General features: G+C 37.2%; 1 protein-coding gene across 2 annotated transcripts in view; it reads left to right on the plus strand.

The window, feature by feature from the left end:
• Positions 1-21,856, plus strand: part of NRG3 (neuregulin 3) — a 425,943-nt gene that overhangs the window by 337,294 nt on the left and 66,793 nt on the right. The window contains exon 4 of one of the 2 annotated variants that reach the window (XM_030487638.1): positions 11,574-11,600. The exons of the other annotated variant lie outside the window; for it this stretch is intronic. Coding sequence (XP_030343498.1) covers positions 11,574-11,600 — 27 coding nt within the window. The remainder of the gene's footprint in view (positions 1-11,573; positions 11,601-21,856) is intronic. 2 annotated transcript variants of the gene reach the window in all.

A 21,856-nucleotide genomic window follows, 5' to 3' on the forward strand; every position in this document is an offset into this window, starting at 1 on the left:
GCTTCTCCAGCGTATCTGTCTTAGTATTTATTAGCCTGAACAAATTATTCCCAGATGTCAAGAAAGGATTTTAACTTAGAAGAAAATGCAGCTCTTCTGCTCCCATCTGCTGTTTTTTGTTTGATACCATATATAGGCTGACAATTACCAGTGTATTTCCATTAAGACTGTTCATAACATGCACCAACATCACAGTACAGGATTTGGGGAAGGCATCTGATAGCTGGCTTGAGAGAGTATGCAAACTGAGTACTGAAGTGTTCCTGTCCTTCGAGGAGCCTTACCTTGAATATGAAAACACTATACAGAAAATAATCACCTTAAGTGTCTGTATAAGTATACTCACCAGCTTAAAAAAAAAAAAAAAAAAAAAACAAAAAAAACTGCTCAAATGTTTTGGTGTAATCACAAAATTTTTTCATAGACATTTTGGAGGTAACAAGAAGAAACCAAAAATAAAACACATTAGTTTCTCTAGTAAGCCACTTATGCCTGAACTTTTGTTCCTCTAATGTTTAATACTACAAACTGCATAAATGCACTGCAAACAATGTTGTGTATGTGCATGGTTTGCACTCCATGACAGCCAACAAACATGCAGCAGATTAAAAAAAAAACCAAAACCAAAACCAAAAAACAAAACCCCAACAAACACCATCAGTTGAGTTGTAAAATGAATAGAAAATAGCATTTCAAAAAAGAAGAGGTGTGAGTAAATTTGCAGTCGTTCCCTTGCTATAGATACTGCGTTCTTGCAGAAATGGGAGAATTGCACAGTAATAGGAGTGTTTTTGTGAAGTGGCATTTGGTATTTGTTTCGTTAAATCATAAGAGATGTTGGACAGATGCTGTGTTTTCTAATAAAATTCACTGCAGTAAGTTCTATAAAGCTTTCAGTATATGGCCCTGTGAAATTGAAAGAAATAACAAAAAGGAGGGATGCTCCTCTTCTTCCTTACCAAGTAGGGGAGACCTACATAGCTGAGAAAAACCTCTTAAAACCCTTTTAAGCACCACGTACGTGTGAATTGCTCGCCTACAGCTGGATTTGAGGCATAAAGGGACTTCTATGCCTGGTTTCATAGAGAAAGGACTATCTAAGATTTGGAAGAACATTGGAGATCTTGGTGTTAATAAACTTTTGATGGTTCAGGGACGTTGGTTAAGGGACTCCTGACACACACCAGTACTTATCGCAGGGAACACCAGCGAGTCCATAAGGCAGAAAATGCCACAAATGCTGGGAAATTTTTGCTTAAACCTTATGCCATTTTATCATCATCTGAGCCTGAAACATGGGACTGCTGGAAATGAGGCTCAGTAATGCTGCTTTTTACAGCAGCTGCTTACACAATGTGCTAGGCACATGTACAGAGTAATAAGAATGTGTTCAAATAATTCTCTTGCTACATTCTGTATTATTTAAAATGAAACAAGTGTCTTCCGTGTACGGCAAACGTGCTTACTGTTGTCAAAATTGGATGCCTAAAGAAATGTAGTTTCCCAAATGAAGATAAAAACCAGCATCTTTCTAAAAAGTTCTGAGAATCCCACATTTTTTAGCCTCCTGAATCCTTTTGTGCAAAACTCAGACCAGTTATCTAAGCAGCTAAGTATGGATATAAGTAAATATGGCAACTTTTGTCATTGGAGTAGAGATGTATAATTCACAGCCAATAAAAATTTCAGTCAATATTGTAAAAGTCAGTGTAAATACCTGTACTCTGCTGCTGGTAGCTTGCTTTTCGACTGCAGTAGGATTAAATCACTTGGTGTGTTAGGGAATAAAGCTTGCTCCCCCCGACACCCCCAAACTGATGTATATTCCTTGTCCTAAAGTTGAAGAAAGTAATTAGGTTTTAAGAAATTGACAAAAACTTACAAAATTTTCTGTGCCTTTAGAGAGCAGTAAACACAATTGCATCTGAAATATTTTCCTGTAGTAGTCAAGCGAAGGACAGCTTAATGATCTGTGAAAGGAATAAAGTAACATTTAGCATGAGAAATGTTTATTAAATGTCATGTGTTCATAAGATAAGGGAGTTATTAGCAATTCCTTTAATGTTTCTGTGAAGCTGGTTATATTTTACAGACTCATTATCAAATACCCATTTGGAAATAATAGTGGAAAAATTCCTACAGTCATGTCTAAGAAACTCATAGACTTATTCTACCTTAATAGACATTTTGCATTACTTCTTTAACTAAAAGAGGATTCTTTCTCCCGCAGAACACTGCAGTCAAATAAAATCTTTCATGCTTATGACAAGATAAATAATTCATAGATGGTTACAACAACTTTCCAGACCATATGTTTCAAAAGTACCAAACATGCTTTTGGGGTATGTTTTCTACTTTTCCCCAGGTTTTGACAGAAAATATGGTTTCCCTCCATTCTCCTATATAGCTTTATGGGACCTGGTCACAGCATAGCTGGAAAATAACCAGTTTCACAAATGCAGATGTTGGCATTTTCAAAGGACTCTAACCATGCAAATTGGTACTGAAATTCAGTGGAAATGCTTAATGACTTAACACCTAAGCTCAGCTTAGATAAATAAGTTCAAATCCAGTTGCAGTTGTGAAAGATCAGACCAGGATTTTGTGTAGTGTGAGTCTTGACTCTGCAGGAACCATTGTGTTAATGACACAAAGAAGAATAGAATATATTGCTCCATCGCCTAGTTCTCCTCATGATTCCTCACTTGTAACACTGCTGTAATCACCCACTATGCAGTTGCACCTGTGGGACAAGTGTAGTCACTGCAGTAACTGTTGCAGAAGACCAGGAAGAGCTGAGAGTTGCAAAAGTAGGTCAAATAGTTACATTGGTGTTTTGTCTTAATAGTCAGAAATCCTGGTATATGAGGTTGGACTTTTATATAGCAATATTAAAAAAGTGTTATGTATGAAGACAAGGGGAGGGGGAGGGGAAAGAGAAAGGAACTATAGAGGAGGTGATAAGCTTCAATAACAGGAATAAAAAAGAAAGATTTTTTTTTTTTTTTTGCAATTACACTGCTAATATAGGAGTTTACTGATCTGTCAAAACTGCAGAATGTCAGATAAATCTTGATTTTTCTCAGAATATCAGAATCATTGTATTTAACAGTTGCCCTGGTTTTGGCTGGGATAGAGTTAATTTTCTTCCTAGCAGCTGGTGCAGTGCTGTGTTTTGGCTTTAGTCTGAGAACAACGCTGATAACACACTGATGTTTTAGTTGTTGCTAAGTAGCACTTACCCTGATCAGGAACTTTTCAGTCTCTCATGCTCTGCCAGTGAGGAGGGGCACAAGAAGCCAGGAGGAAGCACAGACAGAGCACCTGACCTGAACTAGCGAAAGGGGTATTCCATACCACAGCACATCATGCCCAGTGCGTAAACTGGAGGGAGTTACCCAGAAGGGACTGATCACTGCTCGGGCAGGGCTGGGTATCAGTCATTGGGTGGTGAGCAATTGTATTGTGCAGCACTTGCGTTTATTGTGTTTTTCCTTCCCCCTTTTAGTTTTATATTCTCTCCCCTTGTAATTTCCCTTATCATTATTATTCTTAGTGGTAGTAGTAGTTTTGTATTATACTTTAGTTATTGGACTGTTCTTATCTCCACCCGTGGGGTTTACATTCTTTCAGTTCTTGTCCCCATCCCACCCAGGGAGGGGAAAGGGGAAGGGGTGAGCAAGTGACTGCATGGTACTGAGTTACCAGTTTGGGTTTAAACCATGACACAGTTTATACTAATATCAATAATCAAGTAATCAAGTAACTAGGATAGAATGTGCAGTGTTTACTTTAATCTCATTGCGAGGGAGCAGTGAGGAAGTTGATCTCAGAGTGATCACATTGGTTTATCATTTTCAACATACACTTAGAGAAAACTTCAGAAATAACCTTGTCGCCGTGACCTATGAGGCTTTATATAGAGAGCTTAATTTTCATTTGATGTAGTTACTAATTTTCATGGAAACAGCATTACATTTTTCACAAATAAAATCAGAAGGCGTCTTTCAGTTGACTGACTGGAGACAAAGGGTTGTGTGTGGACTTACTGTTTACATGCTGCTCTTCTGGGATGAATCAAAGTCCTTATACATGTTGAGCAGTTATGTTGATTAATGAATGTTAAGTAAATCAGCAAAAATACATCAGCATATAGCAGCAGCATCTAATATTTACCTGTTCTCTCCTCTCATTGATGAAAACAATGGCTTATTCAGAGAAAAAACATTGCTGCATTTTGCTAACACTAAACGTTTTAGCCTGGATTTAGTAAAATTCTTAAACACATTCTTCAGGCATTTTATAAATTTAATGGCGTAATTTCGGTAGGCAATTCTTCGATTTGAAATCAAAGACATCTTTGTTAGCTCTAATGAATTTATAACTATAGTAACAAAAAATAACATAGGGTTAGAATCTCTGCTGATTTACAGTATCGTGGGTATCAGTAGGGATTGCTTACATTTTCTGATGAGGCTATTTTTTTTATCAAAATCCAACATAGTGCCTAAACGAGAAGTAACTTAGTCAAATGGCTGTAGAGATTATAATATAAGGTCTTAAAATTGGTAGAGAGGTGGCAAGCTTAATCTTCTGAGCCTGCATGCTGCAGATGAGGTAAGTAGTTGAAATTTCCAACTTGTCTTGAACCTGTGAAGATTGGAGCATTGTTATTATTTATTTTCTGAAGTTAGAAACAGTCTTTCAACTTTGGTGGTGTAAACCACAGCCACAAGCTTTTGTCATTCAAAGGGAAAGAAAAACAATAGTTTATTCCATTATTCAGCAGTGTTTATTATTTATATAACAACAAGCTTTATTGGATGTTTTCCAAATATTCCTTTCTGATGGAATTCATAGTGGGGGGTGGGATTCTGTCCTGAAGCTATGCTATAGCCTCTCCAGAGCCACACAGACACTCACAGCAAATCTAGGTTTTTCCCTCCTTTGCCTTTTTTTTTTCCTTAAAAATAAATAGATGAAGCAATTAAATTAATGATAGATTAAGTAGTGTCTTCAATATTTATTTTTTGCAGATTGAGGATTTTAATTTGGTTTAAAATAAAATTAACCCTCTCTATCCAAATGAAGAATTTAAATCTTCTCTCATTGTTTATACTGGGAATATAATCGATTATGAAGTTTTTAAAGATTTATGGCCTTCTTTATTTTTTTAAAATGTTTTATCATTTTTGTAACCATGATACATAATTTTATTGAAAACTGACCGAGTAGCTTGTAAAGGATGTGTGTATGTATGATTTGCATCACTGTGTCTTGACAGGTGGAGCAAATTACTGATACATTCCCTATACTTACTATTATACCAGCTAATGTGTAGTAAAAAGCCTACCTGTCACCAGGGAAATTTTACATCTGGAAAAACTGTAATAGTCCTCTTTGTCAGGAGGGTAAAAGAGGCATCAGGTATTAGTCTGTTCGAAATCATTCTCAGGATTTGGTTTGTTCCATTTTTAAATGTCCCACAGAGGGAAATTTCTTTCATATCTTTCAATGAAGGTGCCTTGAAAAATCAGTAGTTGAGCTATCTTGATTTTATGTCTCTGATTCCCCTGAACTGCACCAGTCACTTTTTCCACCACCGAAAAAAATATTGTGAAGAGTACTTTTGTATAAATTAATTACAGAAACAAGTTGCCAGAATCTCTCTGAAACAAAAAAAATGTAAAATAAAATTTTATGCTTTCTAATAACTGAGATTTGTAAAATGCATTAATACATGCAGGTGCTTTGGGGTTTTTTTGATACTAAAAAAAAAACAAAACCAAAAAACTAAACATTTGGCCTGTTTGCTAAGTCTGATAACTTCCAGTGGATGTCTGAGAAAAAACAAGAGCAATGTACCCTTCTTACTAAATAGAGAAATCCCTTGTCCCGTAATTCTGTGTGCTCACATGCAAAATGAGGCACCAAAAAATAATATACTTGAGGATTCAAAAAATAATATATTTTCATATATATTTAACTGGTTACGGGTTTAGCTTCATTAAATACACAAATAGGGTGATAACTGTGTGTTGTTAAACTTAGAATAAAACATAATGCGTAAGACAGCAGCAGTTTGTATCTTTAGGTAGTATCCTAATCCAGCTGCTTTCTGAATCGAAGGCCTTTTCTTCATTTCAGACCAAGTTTGATTGGTCTGATATTTACAAGTTAAACTTTGTTCTGTTACTTCCAACCAGATAATCTGTTCAGAGTACTTGAGCTGTCCCTTGGTATCTTGCAGCATATTATTGCATTTTCTGTTCAAGACAATAATCTACCAAGGACAATTTAACAAATCTTATGAGTTTATTTGAAACGTTAAATTTCATTTGCAGAAGAAAATACTTGGCTATAGCATTGATTTCCTAAAGCTGTCTCCTTCATACCAAAGTCAACCTATCCTTAGAACAGATTAAAATGTCTGTAGTAGTCTACAATGAGTATTTTTATATCCAAGATTTTTGTTCTATAGGTTTGTGAGATTTACATGTTGAGTTTATATTTCTATTCATAGCATAGCTTAGAATGTACCTGGGATAATGAAACCTGTCTTTAGCTGAGGAAACAAATCTCCATGTTAAAACTAGACCATGTCACCCAAGGCTCTGTCCAACCTGGCCTTGGACACTGCCAGGGATGGAGCGTTTACCACTTCTTTGGGCAACCTGTTCCAGTGCCTCACCACCCTCACTGTTAAGAACTTCCTTATATCTAACCTGAACTTCCCCTGTTTTAGTTTAAACTCATTACCCCTCGTCCTATTGCTACAGTCCCTGATGAAGAGTCGCTCTCCAGTGTCCTTGTAGGCCCCTTCATGGCAGGGGATTTGAAACTAGATGATCATAAGGTCCTTTCCAATCCAAACCATTCTATGATTCTATGACTAAGAAAAAAGTCCTAGCAAACCACAATCCAGACACAAGACTGCATGTTCTTTGTGAAGTACTAATAAATTAATCCATTAATGAGTGCAAATTTATCTTCTCTTGTGCTTGTTATCAAGTATTCCCAGGTGTGCATGTATTCATAAAGTATAAGTTAAAATGGCTTTAATACTAGCAACAAATTCACATAGTGCAAGGACCATAAGGCACAGTATTTTCCCCACATCAACAACAGAATACAGAAATATTCATAAAATAAAATATAAAAGTGACTAATCTTCCTGAGTAACATATTAGTTCCTAAGAACATGACAATACCAGAAAGAAAGAAGAAATCGCAATAACAAAAATTAAATACAGTCACTTTATTTGGTTAATGACCCCATCTTGTGGAGCAGCGCCCATGCTTCAGCACATTAACAGCTTTCATATGCATGTTTGTTGGACTGAGGCCTTAAAGAAACTGCATTGCTTGATGGTGAATTACTTGGCATTGCACTCGCTGTGTCCAAGGAAGTGCTCTGCAGGCGATTTATCATTTATGTATTATGACTATATAGCAATACAGCAGTTCTTTGTTACACTGTGGCATATCAGGGGTGAATACCTTACATTTTAGTGTTTGGATCAGTCTTAGGTTACCACCACAGCTTGCTTTCCCGCCGTTGCCTCTGCTGTGCAGTTCCCACTGCCCTACTTGTCTCTCACATGGACCTGCTGGGAGTTTCTTGCTGTTAAGAGGGGGCAAAACCCATCTCCAAAACACATTTATTTTCACCACAGCAGTGTTAGTGAGAGTAACCACTAGACTGATATTTGGTCACCAGAAGGCAGCCCAGTGATGGTCAGAACCTGTTCCACGTGTTACTCCCCATCCCTCATTTCAGTGCTGCCAGCATGCGATGGGCACAGGGAGGGAAGAACAGTCCTGGGAGCCCTGGGGACTCATCTTGCCGCTGTTTCCAGCAGCGAAGTTTCTGACCCCTTTACCTGTGTGAGAGTCCAGACACTCCTATGCTGGAAATGGCAAACTACAGTATAAAGCGTGTACTCCAAGACAGCCAGCATTCACTTTCTGCCTTCTGAAAAGGTGTGTGTGGGTCTTGGAGGAAGTCTTTGGTTAAGATAAGGGTTTGGGGTTGGAAGCAGTTATCTTCTCTCCTTTTCTAATTTTTTTCATATGCGAAGATACATGGGGTTTGGGTTCATTTACGTTTTGTGGGGTTTTGTTGTTTTGGTTGGTTGATTTTTTTTCCTGTAGCTACTGGAGTAAACATCTTAGAATGATAAAAACATTGAGAGCCAAATAATGGGTATGATTAATGACTGGTGACATTTCTTCTATGACCTTTCCTTGCCTAGTGTCCCCCATTCAACATGCTGAACATTTGGTAAACACCATTGCTCCAGGAGCCATATTTTTATTAAGGAAAACAAGTTTCAAAGTTAGGGTTTTGGTAAGTTGTGAGTGCAGCTGAATTTCAGTGAGGGGGGAAAGGAAGGGAACAATGCGAGTACATTCAGGCTCTTAATATTTTTATTTTTTTTCTTTTTGCTTCTGAAGTCTCAGAGCAGCCCAAGTAGTGCTGTTGTTTCTGGGATCAGAATGTCTTTTTGTCTTTTAAACACAGAGGCTTGACACTCAAACCACGGAGCGAGGGGAACAACATGGAGAATGGTTGTGTTACAGACTTTTTGCAATTTTAAAAAGAGAGGAAGCAAGGAAAAGACAAACCACCAACCATTTACTGCATTTGAGTAGTGCTTGCATGATACCTGATGGTGTGGAAGGCTTGATCGGAATGTATAGTCCCAGAGGCACTGCTGTCACCTGTGGTGTTTCCCATTGTACATCCAGCAGGCTTCCAGCCGAGCTGCCTTTGCCACCTCTGAGCCACAGCTCTTCTGTTCCTGCTGGCTCTGGTGCAGCATCCATTCCCCAAACCCAAAGGTGAGCACAGAGGCCAGCTCCCAGGCTTGGACACTGTTGCCGTTGTACTAGGGCTGTGCCAGTGCCAGCACGCACTAAATCCACAAGAATCATAATTTTATTGTTTTCTATTCCCACATAGCTGCATGAGCTTGTTGAACTATGCTTAATGGTACGAATTGGCAGGTTAGATATTTCAGTGTACAGGTTTATCCCAGTAGATATCATTTCATCATAATCTGGGTAAATCAGCTTTGTCAGCAATATATATTACGGTGGTTGCTAAAGTTGCTTTCCAGGCATGTGAGATATTTAAAATAAATAACCTGCCACGTTTCCACCCTCTCCAGTGGAATACATTTCTCAGGAAGGCTACAGACGCCCTTGACTCTCATTTACATATAAGCCACCCAAAGATGAACTAAAATGCTTTTTTTTCCATATTTTTAAAGGGAAGGTGTATTTGCTATGCTCTTTTTGAGAAAGTTGCTTTTAACCACGTTAGCGAACTCAATGAGGAGATTGCAGGCTGCAAATGGAAAACATATAGAAAATGTGGATAGCCCAGTTAAAAAAGGAGGATTGTTTATTCAGCTGTTCTACATTGACTTAAAAAGATGATATTGCATGATCTCGATTAATGTGTGAATATCCTTAGCTCCTTGGAGACCAGATTATGGTACTTCAATCTCTGTTGTATTTTTTAAAGTAAGCAGTTATTGACTTGCATCTTGCTCTAGTCTACAGAAGCATGCAAGATGTGAATTTCATGCAGATAGTATCTGCAGATTTCACAGGTAGAGAAAATTAAAGAAGAAAAAACAAATTACAATTCACTGATTATAGTATGTTGAATGCAGTTTTGATATTTCTGATCTCATGCTCTTAGAAAAATTACATCCCTGTGTCAAGTGTATCAGGGATGTTTGTACGTGATGCTTGTACATGAATGCAAGAACACAGATTAGAAGATTGTAATGTGTAGATGTAATAGAATACATCTATGTATGATTTTGAGTTATGTATTTAATACCAAAAAGATTCATTTGGGTGTCACTAGACTTGCATAATGTGTCTTTCCTAACATCATGCTGATAAGATATTTATAGCACATAGCATCATCTTATGTTCTTTTCTTTTGAAATGCATATTGGGTCTTCTGAATGAAAATAGATGTTGAGTTTAGCAACTGTTGTATAGACTTGTATGCTAAGTGAACTGAGCAAGCTGATGTTCAATGCCCTCTACTGGAAGGATTCAAAGATTGCAAAAGGCGAATCACTCCCAGCATTTTCAACAGAAACCCAAATATTTCACATTCTCATGACAAGTACCAGAGCTGACGATTCATTAGATAACGAGTTTAAAATTATTCTTGATTTATGTTGGAAAATCTTCTTTTAACTTTGCTGTATTGTTCTTAAGTGGGCTTTTGAAATTTGCAGTACATTGGTTAATGGGACTAAGTGTTTCACACAGCTCCCAATAGTACCTCCCAGCTCCCTGTACGAGCCAACACATCAGTCTTGTTCTGTCTTTCTTGTAACCCTCCTGCTCTTTCCCTGCTGCCTGCCTCTGCATACATTGCTCTTGGAAACTTTGGCAAGATCATGTATTAATCTGTTCTGTATTAAGGAAATCTGACTATAAATTGAAAGGAAGATAAATACAATGGAAGTATTGTGCTTTTATTATATTTTAAAGGGGAAAAAGAATCCTTTGTTCTTTATAATGCAAGTTATTGCCTCCCATGGAAAAACAAAATATTTAATTAGTGTGGAACAGAATTGCATTTTGCAGCCTTTCTGAACGGCCTTCCACAGTTTCAGTTTGGACTTGAAGCTACTATTCCTTACACAGTCAGTTCTGAAAAGTCAGTTAACATTTTTCTGTTGCCCTGTCCCTGCAGGATGGAGAGTTTGTTATTCTGTAATTTGCCTATCAACTTAAACATTATTTCTATAGACTTAAAAATTAGTGTTTTATATAAATTTAAATCTACTTTGCACTAAAACATCTGTTAGAGATATATATCTTAATTTGTCATGTGAAAAAGGGCCTTGAACGTTTTGAACTCACATGGGGTAAATTCATTCAGTATTCTAAAAATGTTAAAATTTTTGCTTCAGTTCTAAATGTGTTGAAATGACTGCGTCATATCAGTCAGATGGCTAAGTAGAGAACACGGCTACTCTTTCCTGAAGTCAGATTTTCTGTTACACGGGAGATAGCAGTTATGCAATCACATTGGGTGCAAGTGTGGCCACTGTGCTGTAGTGAGAGCTGCAACACTCTGCAAAGCCTTCCATTCATCTCTTTAGGTTTTGATCTCTGTCAGAGAAAATGAAAGCAAGGACCTGTCAAAGTAATAATAGTAGTTAGCATGTTGAGAGAGGAGTTTCAGGAGAAAAAGAAAATGAAATTCCTGTAGATAGCTGGCTTGAGGCACTCAAGTGTAATATAAATATAGTGAGTAAAGGCATTCACGTCCTTTGCCAAATACACTTCTCTGTGACAGCTCAGTGTCCTATATTCAAGTCTTAGGATTGCCCTTCGAAGGGCAGAGTTCTGCTTTTCTTTTTGGTCAGTACCCACACAATGAGGCCCTGACCCCACATTGTGTTCTGCAGCTCTGCCATGCAAATATTGAATGCTACCAGTGACGATAAAAGTGAAATTTACATTTCAATCTATTTCTAACATTTTTGTCTCTTTTTTCTTCTTTATTTTACATGCTTTCTTGCATATAGCAGACCATTTAGGAATTGAATTCATGGGTAAGTTTTAATTTCTCCTCCTTTTACCTGCTCATATTTATCCCAAAGCACATGGAAGTTAATGGGAAGACTCCCATGACTTCCATCAGTGGATTTTGGATTGGGCTTCTGTTATATTTGCTGATTACATTTGAAGTTATATGAAGATTTTTATTTTTATTTTTTTTTTTTGTTTGCTGCCAGTAGGCTTAAAAACTACATAATGTTGGTTTGGTATTTTATTGTTGTTTAATGAAACATAATATAAATATTATATGGCTATATGATGAGATTTGAGGAATAATATTTTATATGAGATTTTTTTGAAAGATTTAATGTCTATCTGCATATAAAGGAAAGTAAATTTTAAAATAGATTTTCTTTTCCTTCAGAATTTAGTGTTGATTACAATGTTAAATATAACTAGATTTAATAAGAAACATTTCATTGGCTTTTAACAGACAAGTCAGAGGAATACTTTTAAGAAAAGGGACAAGCATCTGTGCTTCTGTGAAATAGGTTAACTTCAGATTAGGAGAAAGAAATGCAGGAATGAATAGTTGCTTTTTATAATTTTGAAAGGGAAAAAATGGCATTGTATTGACTCAATTGCTGCCCTGTAATGAGTTCATAGCCTGATGGAATGATAGGCTTAAAAGGTTGCTGCTTCACCTCTCAGCTGGTGATTTGCAGAGAACATAGACAATTTCCCTGATGAAGCCAGGGTGTATCCTTGTTAGCAGAGTTAGTGGGCTGGTGCATCCTTTCTGTAAAAACAGTTTGCATAAATCATTAAGTATGGCTGAAAAATCCTCTCATAAAAAGCTTGCAAATTTGTATCAAAGTAATGAAAAAAATTGGTTTTAATGTGTCCTTTCCCTATGTTGAGTTTTACTTGTATTTTTATATTTCAAAATTAAAAATATGGTAGCCTAGTCATTGTAAGTGGTGATACAGAGATTTTGTTGACAAGTTGAGTATAAGTCGTCATGAAACCAATATGCTGATGAGTATTAACTGTGTGGCAGGCTGCATTAGCAGGAGAATAGCCAGCAGGTTGAGGGATTTTTTCCTACTGCTTTTGGACTTGTGTAGCATACATAGAGTACAGTTATCCCTACAGAACAGTTCTCTCTAGAGAAATATTTTGTGATCTCCAGAAGTTTAGTGTTTCACTTCACTTTATATAAAACTTCAAAAGTACTGGTGTAATTGATGCAGGTATTTTCACAGACTTAGACAAGCACAACTGGAAAATGGTTACTTTAAAGGCTCTGCATATATCCCAGTTTTACTGCTTAACTTAAATTGTAAGCAGAAGTCTTGAGGCATACGAGTTGAAGGACAAGCATATACATAAAAGAAACAGGATAAGGAATATATATAGGATACTTAGAATGAGTCTTTCCATAGGAAGTGAGAAAGCGTTACCCAGGAGGCAAAGCTGAATTATTTTAACTTTATTATGAGTATTTTAGTTTCCTTGTTGATTTTTCTTTTTCAATTTTTTTTTTTTTTTTTAAGACATCTCTTTAAAGCTTGAAATAAAGCCAATCCCTAAAGTCTTGGCTCAGGGTTGTCTTCTCATATGAGTAGCTTTCTGATTGTCTTATTTAATATTAAATCAGATCTTAATGGTAGAGAAACTAATGAAATCTTGTGTCTCAAGCCTGTAAATGTTATGACAGCAGTCTAAAATGAGGCTTGAGATGGTTTTCTGTGGGCTAGAAAAAAGCAAGTTCCAGAATCATATGCAAAAATTAAATGCTTGTGCTTCTTAAACCCTTCTCTAGTCTTTTGGAAGAATTACTTTGGAAGTGTAAGCACATATGGAATCATTACTGATAGCAAAGTACACATCCCTGCCCTGTATACAGAGAGATCAGGTGGCAATATACTTATCAAATTAGGGCCACTCATGCAAAGCCTCTTCCATGAGTTTACTTCTGTACTATAGAAAATAATTGCAATTAGTGGGAAGAGCATTTTCCAATTATGGGAAATAACAGCATATAGATGCTGCAGAGCTTAGCCTTGTTTGTATGTGATCCAGGGAACACTCTTTGCAATGTTTTCATTGCATTTGCGGGTTTAGTTGCCTTAAGAATTCCATTCCCATCATCATTTTCCAGAAATTTTGCTTGAAAACCGTATTAGCCTGGATTCCCAGAGAAGGTTGAACTCCTTCCACAGTAGGTAAAGCTAAAATGTCATGTAGATGGGAACATCTGTCTATACAGGTGCCCCAGGGGACAGTTGAGAAGCACACTAGCCGCACATCTAGTTTAATGTACGTTCACCAAAGGAAGTAGATGAGATCCTGTTGGGAGTCTGTCATCTATGAATTTGTGTATCCTTTTGTGAACCAGTTGGTACTGTCTTCCTCCACAGTCTCCTATGTCAGCCAGTTCCAGAGCTCAGTAGTTAAAGGCTGTTTACATTGCCTTTGCATTTCCTGTTGAAATCCACTTCTGACCAGATTCATGCAGGACTCATTGAACAAGAGTTATGCATTCAGTTTGTCTACCACACTGACTGTTGTATTAACCACTGTCATGTTCTCACACCCTTCTCCCATTTTAGATAATGTCAGGTTTACGCTCCATACAACACTTAATATTGTGCTTTCTCAGACATGAATACCTGATACTTTAATATTGTTGCTGGTTTTGTTTTGCGGTGTCTGTCTCTTTGTATGTGTAGCAAAGCTAAATGCAGGCATAATAAGGTGGCATATCTGTTTTAAAATGTTTCAAATATAACACTTAACGTACAGTTCGGATGTATGCAGGTGCAGCTTCTGTTACATTAAATGAAAGCCATGTGTTCAAGCGACAGTACATCCTTAAAAATGTTAAGTATTGTGATCAGAGTGGCCAAGCTTTGTGAAATTTCTGGTGATAAGGAAATGGTTTACACTTTCTAGTACCTCAGAGAAAAAAAAAAAAAAAAGTCTTGTGTTTGATACTCGTGAGAGCTAGATTCAAATTCCCTCTCTGGTGTGATCTTCTGGAAGAGGCTTTGGGCAAGATATTTTAGTCTTTCTGTGCCTTAGATTCTCAGTTACAATAATTTTTGTCAGGCTTTCTGCATTTAGATTCCTCAGCAATCTGGGGACTATCTTTCAGTAGTGTGTAACACACAAACTGTATGTTCCTTGCAAGAGGGTGCAGACTTCACTGCCTCCTTGCCTGTGCTCCCCAGTTCCTCGTAAGAGAGCACGGCAGTGCATGGGAGAATAAGCACTGCTCCTGCAGGAGCATAGTGCCCCTGGTCCGGATTGGTGAACATGTCTGCATGGTTCCTAGTGTCTCACCAATGATGATACATGCAATTTTCTTTAAATTTCCAACACAAAGGTAAGTAAATGTTATCACAGTGTTCCTAAAAACTGGAAATCTGCTTGTATAAACAGTTTCATGTCAATTGAAAACAGACCGGGTGTTGGTAATGCTCATGTGAGGCAGCGAGTTTGTGAAAGAAGAGAGATTGAAAGAAGCAGCTTTTATTCAATGAGAAGGCTAAGTGATGTACCGTTAGCATTAGATAGCATGGTGATATGAGTTTTTTGACCCAAGTGGTTAACTGCACTTCGGAGCTGAATGGTTTGTTTTTGTCTGGTGGAAAATGTGATGATGAAGCCAAATATCTTGTGATAGCCAACATGGCTGACCAGGTTACTTTGGTGCAACAGGTAGCAGTTTAAAGCTGTGTTGTGGATACTGACATCATGCATGCAGTGAAATCATTGCTTTAGCTGCCAAATTCAAGGAAATGCAAAGGCCTGAGGGTGGTCTTTGGACATAAGTGTTCTGGGCAAAGAGTCAGTGCCCAAGACAAGGAGTCATCAGTTTTACTCATTTCTTACACTAACAATAGGTAGAGTTAAGGTGTTAAGGGATGAAAGTGAAGGCGAGTGAGTATTGGAATAACCTGCTACAACATGTGAACAAACAAGACTATTTCAGCAATAGACCTACACCACTTAATCTGATGATCCAGAATCTTCATCTTTTGTTCTGTAACAGTAATTTAGAGTGGACACAGTTGAAAATAAAATGACCTAAGAAAGTGCAACAGGCAGGTTGCTACAGTTTTGATGGAAATACAGTCATTACATGAAACAGCCCTCATCCTTAGGCTGCTTAGCAGTTAAACCACTATCAATGGTATAAGCAGTTTTGATGTGATAACCTGAATCTCCCTATGCGTGAACTGCAAAAATGATACTTGCTTTATTTATTATATTTAAATAAAATTGCTATATTTAGTTGCTACTTTTACCTTGCTGATACTTAGGCCTTACACAGGAAATTAATATTTTTCCTTAGAACTAGTTATCTTTTCTTGAAAAATCAGAAGCAGTTAGACTGAAGTCAGTTGAGTATGAATGAAATATAATATCCTTCTAAGTGGTTAATCGTTAAATACTATTTAATTGAACAGAGCAATAAAGTAACTCAAGAATGAGATCCTGTTAAAATTTATATATCTCCTTGCAAAGATTACAATGTGAAATGTATTCAGTTTTCCATATTCTGAGCATTTGTTAATATTGGAGAAGATAGTGCATCCTGCATTTTCACTGTGCTGATTCTCACTGCCTCCTCATTGCGATAAGACAGTTGTATGCCTAGGACTCCAGGAACACATGATCCAGTTAACTAAATGGACTCTGTGGCCTTGTGTCATGCACTGTGACAGATGCATTTTGATTTTTCCAAATGGTAAAAGTTGGTTTTGCTGATGGGCAGTGGAAGCAAAACTGCAACAATTTATTATTTTTCCTGTTAACGAAGATGACCAAAAAAAAAAAAAAAAAAAAGGCTAAGTTCATTAGTTCCTGCACAGCTCACAAAATGTGCAGCTGGTAAGCTGTCCTCTGAAACTCAATGTCTTGTAGCAGCAAACAGACAATGAAAATAAATAACCAGTGTTTGCATGGATGGTCCTAGCCTTAGTTACTATACTATTTAGCAGCTCTTACCTGTTATAAAACCCTGTAACACTGTTGTCCTCAGTGGAAGAGAGGATGAATGTTCAATTACATGAGCAAAGAATGTATGTATTCTAAAGGATATATGTTTAAAAAATAAAGTTTGGTTTTCCCTCTGTTCCTTTTTTTAAAATATGAATCAGATAGATCCTTTTCTGGTAATATGGCACACTGACTTTTTTTAGGCTCCTGTTACACAAAATTATTATTAGAGATTCTGATCACAATCATTTCTCTGTACTATCAAAGCATATCTGTCGAATAATTGTTGTTAATCATAAGCATCTATAATATTTAATCTTTATATATAATTATAAATAAATGTATAAATATTCACTCATTCAGTAAATTCTTGAAGAACTAAGAGGAGCTATTCTGATAGGCATTGATACTTCTGGTGTTTACTGCCATTGTCATTGCTCCTTGAATCCCTTTGTGCTTCATCTCACCCCAAATTTTCGTTACCTTCTTCTGATTTTACCTTTTCAAACTTAGTGAAAACTTTGCTCTTGGGACCTTGTCTTTCTGTTTGCTTTGTGAAACACCTGTCCTTTTTGAGTATGCTGCAACATAACAATAGTATCCTGAGGCCTAAAATGGCTTTAGATCTCCAGCACTTTCCACGGGATTCTTTTAGCTGGAAAGAAGAGTCATCACCTCTAGCAAAGAGAGACATGAGCACCAGAAGAGAGAGTCTTATAGAAACAGCTGATGCCTGTGTGTTATAAGACTCATGGAAGAAGCAGAGATTCCTCAGGGGCTGGAGGAAGCTCTACCAGTGGTTGTACCTGCTTAGGAAAACTACTCTCTTCAGTGAAAGTCAACATGCATCTAGTGAACATGTTGCAGATTGCCTTACAACATCTTGGCTCAGTTTGGCGGATATGGTTTGCTTTATGGGAAGGAGAGATTTATCTGTTTTGTAGCCTAGCTACCATCTTGTTTCAGTGCTACCATCTGTACCATTGGTATGTCATTTTCCCAATTTTCTGCATTTTCTGTGTTGACAACAAACTGGGTTGGATTAACTTGCGTTATTTTTAAAAGGCAAGATTAAGATTTACTGTGCGGCTAACTTATAAGTGCTGTTAATTGCCTGTAGTGCATTATCAAAATAGTAATGCTGTGAACTGTGTGCAAAAAATTGATTAAATAGTGTTAATGTATGTAACTTACTCTGGTGACCTTCCTCTGTGTTTGGTTTCTTCTGCTTTCTCTAACTGAAGTTCATAGAATCAGCTGGGTTGGAAAAGACCTTCAAGATCATCAAGTCCACCTGTTACTGCAGGACTGCCAAGTCCACCACTAAACCATGTCAGTAAGGGCCTCATCTACACATTTTTGAATGCTTCCGGGGACAGTGACTCCACCACTTCCCTGGGAAGCCTGTTCCAATGCCTGGTCACCTTTTTGGTTAAGAAATTTTTCCCAGCATCCAGTCTAAGCCTCCCCTGGTGCACCTTGAGGCCATTACATCTTGACCTATCAGTTGTTACATGGGAGAAGAGACCAGACACCTCCTCTCTCCATCCTTTCTACACTTGTTAATAACAAAATTACTAACCATTTGTGATGACACTTATGTAAGTAAAAAAAAAAATTAAAAATTTGATAACACTATGTTGACAAGTTTATAAAGCGAGAATTGATCCGTTTTTCCCTGTTTTGCTGGAGGCTGGGTTGTGAGGAGGGTATAGTTGCACTCAGCAGGATGTCAGTCTGAAAAAGTGGGTGTATATCATCAGTAATGCTATATATAACTATTAGTCTGTCACTGCCAATGTGAATGTGTACAGTGTATTTTTATGTGCTGATCAGGAGGTACTAGTAAGGTCAAAGTGTTATCTGTGGATTAGAAAAAAGAATTTGTGAAACCTTAAAAATGGATACAAGCCTCCGGGTAAGTTTCCATCTGACTCCTAGTGCCAGGTACAAAACTTTTGTGCATGGTAATCGTTTCAAGAACATTCATGCTTTATTGTCACCTTGCTGAGAAAGGATCTGTGCTTCAAGGCTGGATTTCAACTAAGGACACAGCATCTCATTCTCATACAGAGGGGCTTTGCTGTACGTATGTTTGTCTATGTATGTAAATTGTGGGTACATTCTGGTTTGGAATTAGGCATGTGCCTTAGGGGCTTTGCTGTACGTATGTTTGTCTATGTATGTAAATTGTGGGTACATTCTGGTTTGGAATTAGGCATGTGCCTTAGGTTCCTGCATGGCTGGTGTATCTCAGAGGTAAACACTTTTCATCATGAAATACAGGTAATTGGATGACATAAACACTGAACAAACAGCTGTGTATTTAAATGTGACCTTATACACAGTCAGTGTTGTAACCTGCATTTTGAATGTGGAATTTAAGTAAATGCTTTGCTGAGTTTGAGAAATTGTTAAAACTGACACCACACAGGTATGTTAATGCAATTTGATGATTTCCAGTGTTGAGATTTTACTCTTGGCCTTGTTTGGGCTCAGTTGCAGTTTAACCAGATGCAAAGACATGTAGACCGTGATTTGCATATATTGTACGGTCCTAAAATGAGCCTAGCAGGAGAAAAGCGATACCTACATGTCACAAGTGGTGGTTGAGACAGCTGCCAGAAGACTTACCAGTAAGACTTTTTATCTCCAATTGAGAAAGGACCTGGCAGGAGGCTTCCAAGTAGTAAGTACAATCCAGACATGCCCATGTGAATGTGCAGTCCATTTTTAAGCTATTAGGGAGTGGGGGATTATTAGTAGAAAGTTGCTTACTGTGTGCTGAAGTTATCTTGCTACAGGAAAGGAGGCTCCATATGCCTGAGCTGTGCCATGTTTATGAAACCACAGTGAACTGGTGGTACTTTGTCCTTTTCCTACTTGGAGGTGTTATGTAGATGTCAAGTCTCATTCAGTAAATGATGCAAGGATTCAGAAAGCAGAAGGTAAGTATCACAATAAATGTTCCATGACAGTGGTGTGCTTATAATGTATATTATGGTTCTATAGAAAAATTGATGTTCCTGACAGTGAAATATAACTTTGTGTCCTCTGTGCCTAGAATGAGTAGAGACAGTGTCCTTCCAGTAATTGCTGAAAGCAGAGGAGAAGGGTAAGCAGTGTGGAAAAATTGACAATGAGCTATGTAGAGCACAAAATTATTTTTTCATGTACTTCCTTTTCTTTTCTTTTGCAGGAGCTGTAAGATACTGGTACGTGGAGAACTTCACAGATAACGTTCTTACTCTGGCTGATTGCTTTTAATAAAGTTATTTCTGTGTTAACTGAAAATTGTCTCATGATCCCATTTCCTGTCTCCATCAGCATCAGTTTACTCCCATTTCAGAACTAACCTGTCTGTGCTGAAAAACAGCTTGTCCAGTTACCCAGGATATCTCTCAGTATTTGCTTCTGACTAGACAGCGCAACATTCATCTGGGAAACAAGTCTGAGTAGCAGAAAAGGAGGCAGGAAGAGAAACAAGTAGTGTGTATTAGTGTGCTTGTATTGTTCTTGTATGCTGAATTCCTAATAACAGTTTAAATAATCACAGAATTGCAAACTATTGCATGCAGATGACAGATGAGCTTTTCTGTTTACCAGTGCTGACTTTTCACCTTTGAATAGTGAAATTAATGACCATGAGTTATTTTCACTTAATATGAACTCAGAATTTTCAAACACCATTTGGATCATGTTAATGTAGTTTAGTAGTAAATCGAGCTGTGGTTTTATTGTATTATTCATCCAGTAATTCTCATATGTATTAATATGATCCTTTTCTATTTTTATGCTAAGTTAATTAGGTGCTACTCCATGCCTACATTAGCAAGTAAACTCTATTGCAATATAGTATTACTCTATGGTTATTCTTTCAGGTCTCTTGGTGTTTAAAATAGAAAGGAAAATCAAAATGGAAATATAAAAACTTGGCAGGGAGCGTAAAATATGACAGTATTAAAATTCTCAGCAGAATGAACAGAAACAATTTAGCGTCTTCACTATTTGACAGTGAAATGAAAAAAAAAATCCACTCAAAATAATAGAGAGAAGAGCTAGACAAAATTAATTAAAGCAGTTTGTAGTGGAGGTGGAAATAAGAGACAGTTTATTTGCAATTAGGAGCATTAGTACTTCTCTTGGTAGTTTCCCATACATTGCTATTAACAGCTAGGACTGTAAGTTGTTTCCATCATTGAAATAATGATCTTAGTCTCCAAATGCACAAGCTTTTAAGCCATGAAAGGAACATGGAGTTAAATTGACTGAAAAATTTCCATACTACAGTGCCGAATGGTGCCCTGCCTAAGCCTTAAGGCTCCATGGTGTGCAGTGGCCAGCTGCACTTGCAGCCTTCTTTCCAGTCTGTGTGGCATGGGATAAGCGCCAAGTCCTTCAGTGCTGTAAAGACTTAAGTGTCTTTGTGCAAGCCAAAAATGCTTAAAATAGATGCCTACAAACACTTTGGGTATTTTCAGAGTGCTAGTTGACTGGACATTTTGAGAATTGCAGTATTGAACTTAGTAAGAGTTACTTTTGTCTTACTCGTGATTTCTGACTAAAACACACATCAAAGTGAATGGATATTTCAATATAATTTCTATTATTTTTAATATAATCTACAGATCTTGAAATCAAGATCGAGTGTGTGACTGGATTCATATGTGAAATGAGTTGGTTCTTTTCCTGATTGGCTTCAAATCATCCTGAAACAGATTTAAAACAGAAAAATCCCTCAACAATAGTCAAAAACCTAGCATGTATAACTAATTTTGTAGAATTGTGCAAAGCTAGGAGTATCTAACTTTGCTCTCTTGCACTTTCATTCTTCTTCTCCCTGCCTTTTCTCTTTTGGACACACCTCATTTTCTTTCTTGTATTCTCCTGCAGACTTTTCTATTAGTTTCATGAGTTTACTGGTCAGTGTGTGTTGATGTTTACAGCAGTAACCACAGAATCAGTTGTGTCACAATTGCGCTTTTTAGCTTTAACGGAGAATATGACACACACACACTGTTTTACTCGTTTATAATTGTAATGTCCCCTCCTGTATCCCGAGGTGATACAGCATTTGAAAAATGGGAGTTGCAACATATGCTAACTTGCCCAGCTCATAAAATATGAATGCTCAGGAAGTGAATACAGCAGTGTTAATACAGTTAATCAGCTTTAGAAAAACAGATGTATTTATCACTATAACGTACATTTGCGTGGGATATTCATGAAAAATACCAGCTACTTAATTTTCAGTATTTATTCTATACTGTGCTCATTACTCTTATTCAACTAATTTAAA

Source organism: Strigops habroptila, chromosome 5, assembly GCF_004027225.2.
Source record: "Strigops habroptila isolate Jane chromosome 5, bStrHab1.2.pri, whole genome shotgun sequence".
NCBI classification, from domain to species: Eukaryota; Metazoa; Chordata; class Aves; order Psittaciformes; family Psittacidae; genus Strigops; species Strigops habroptila.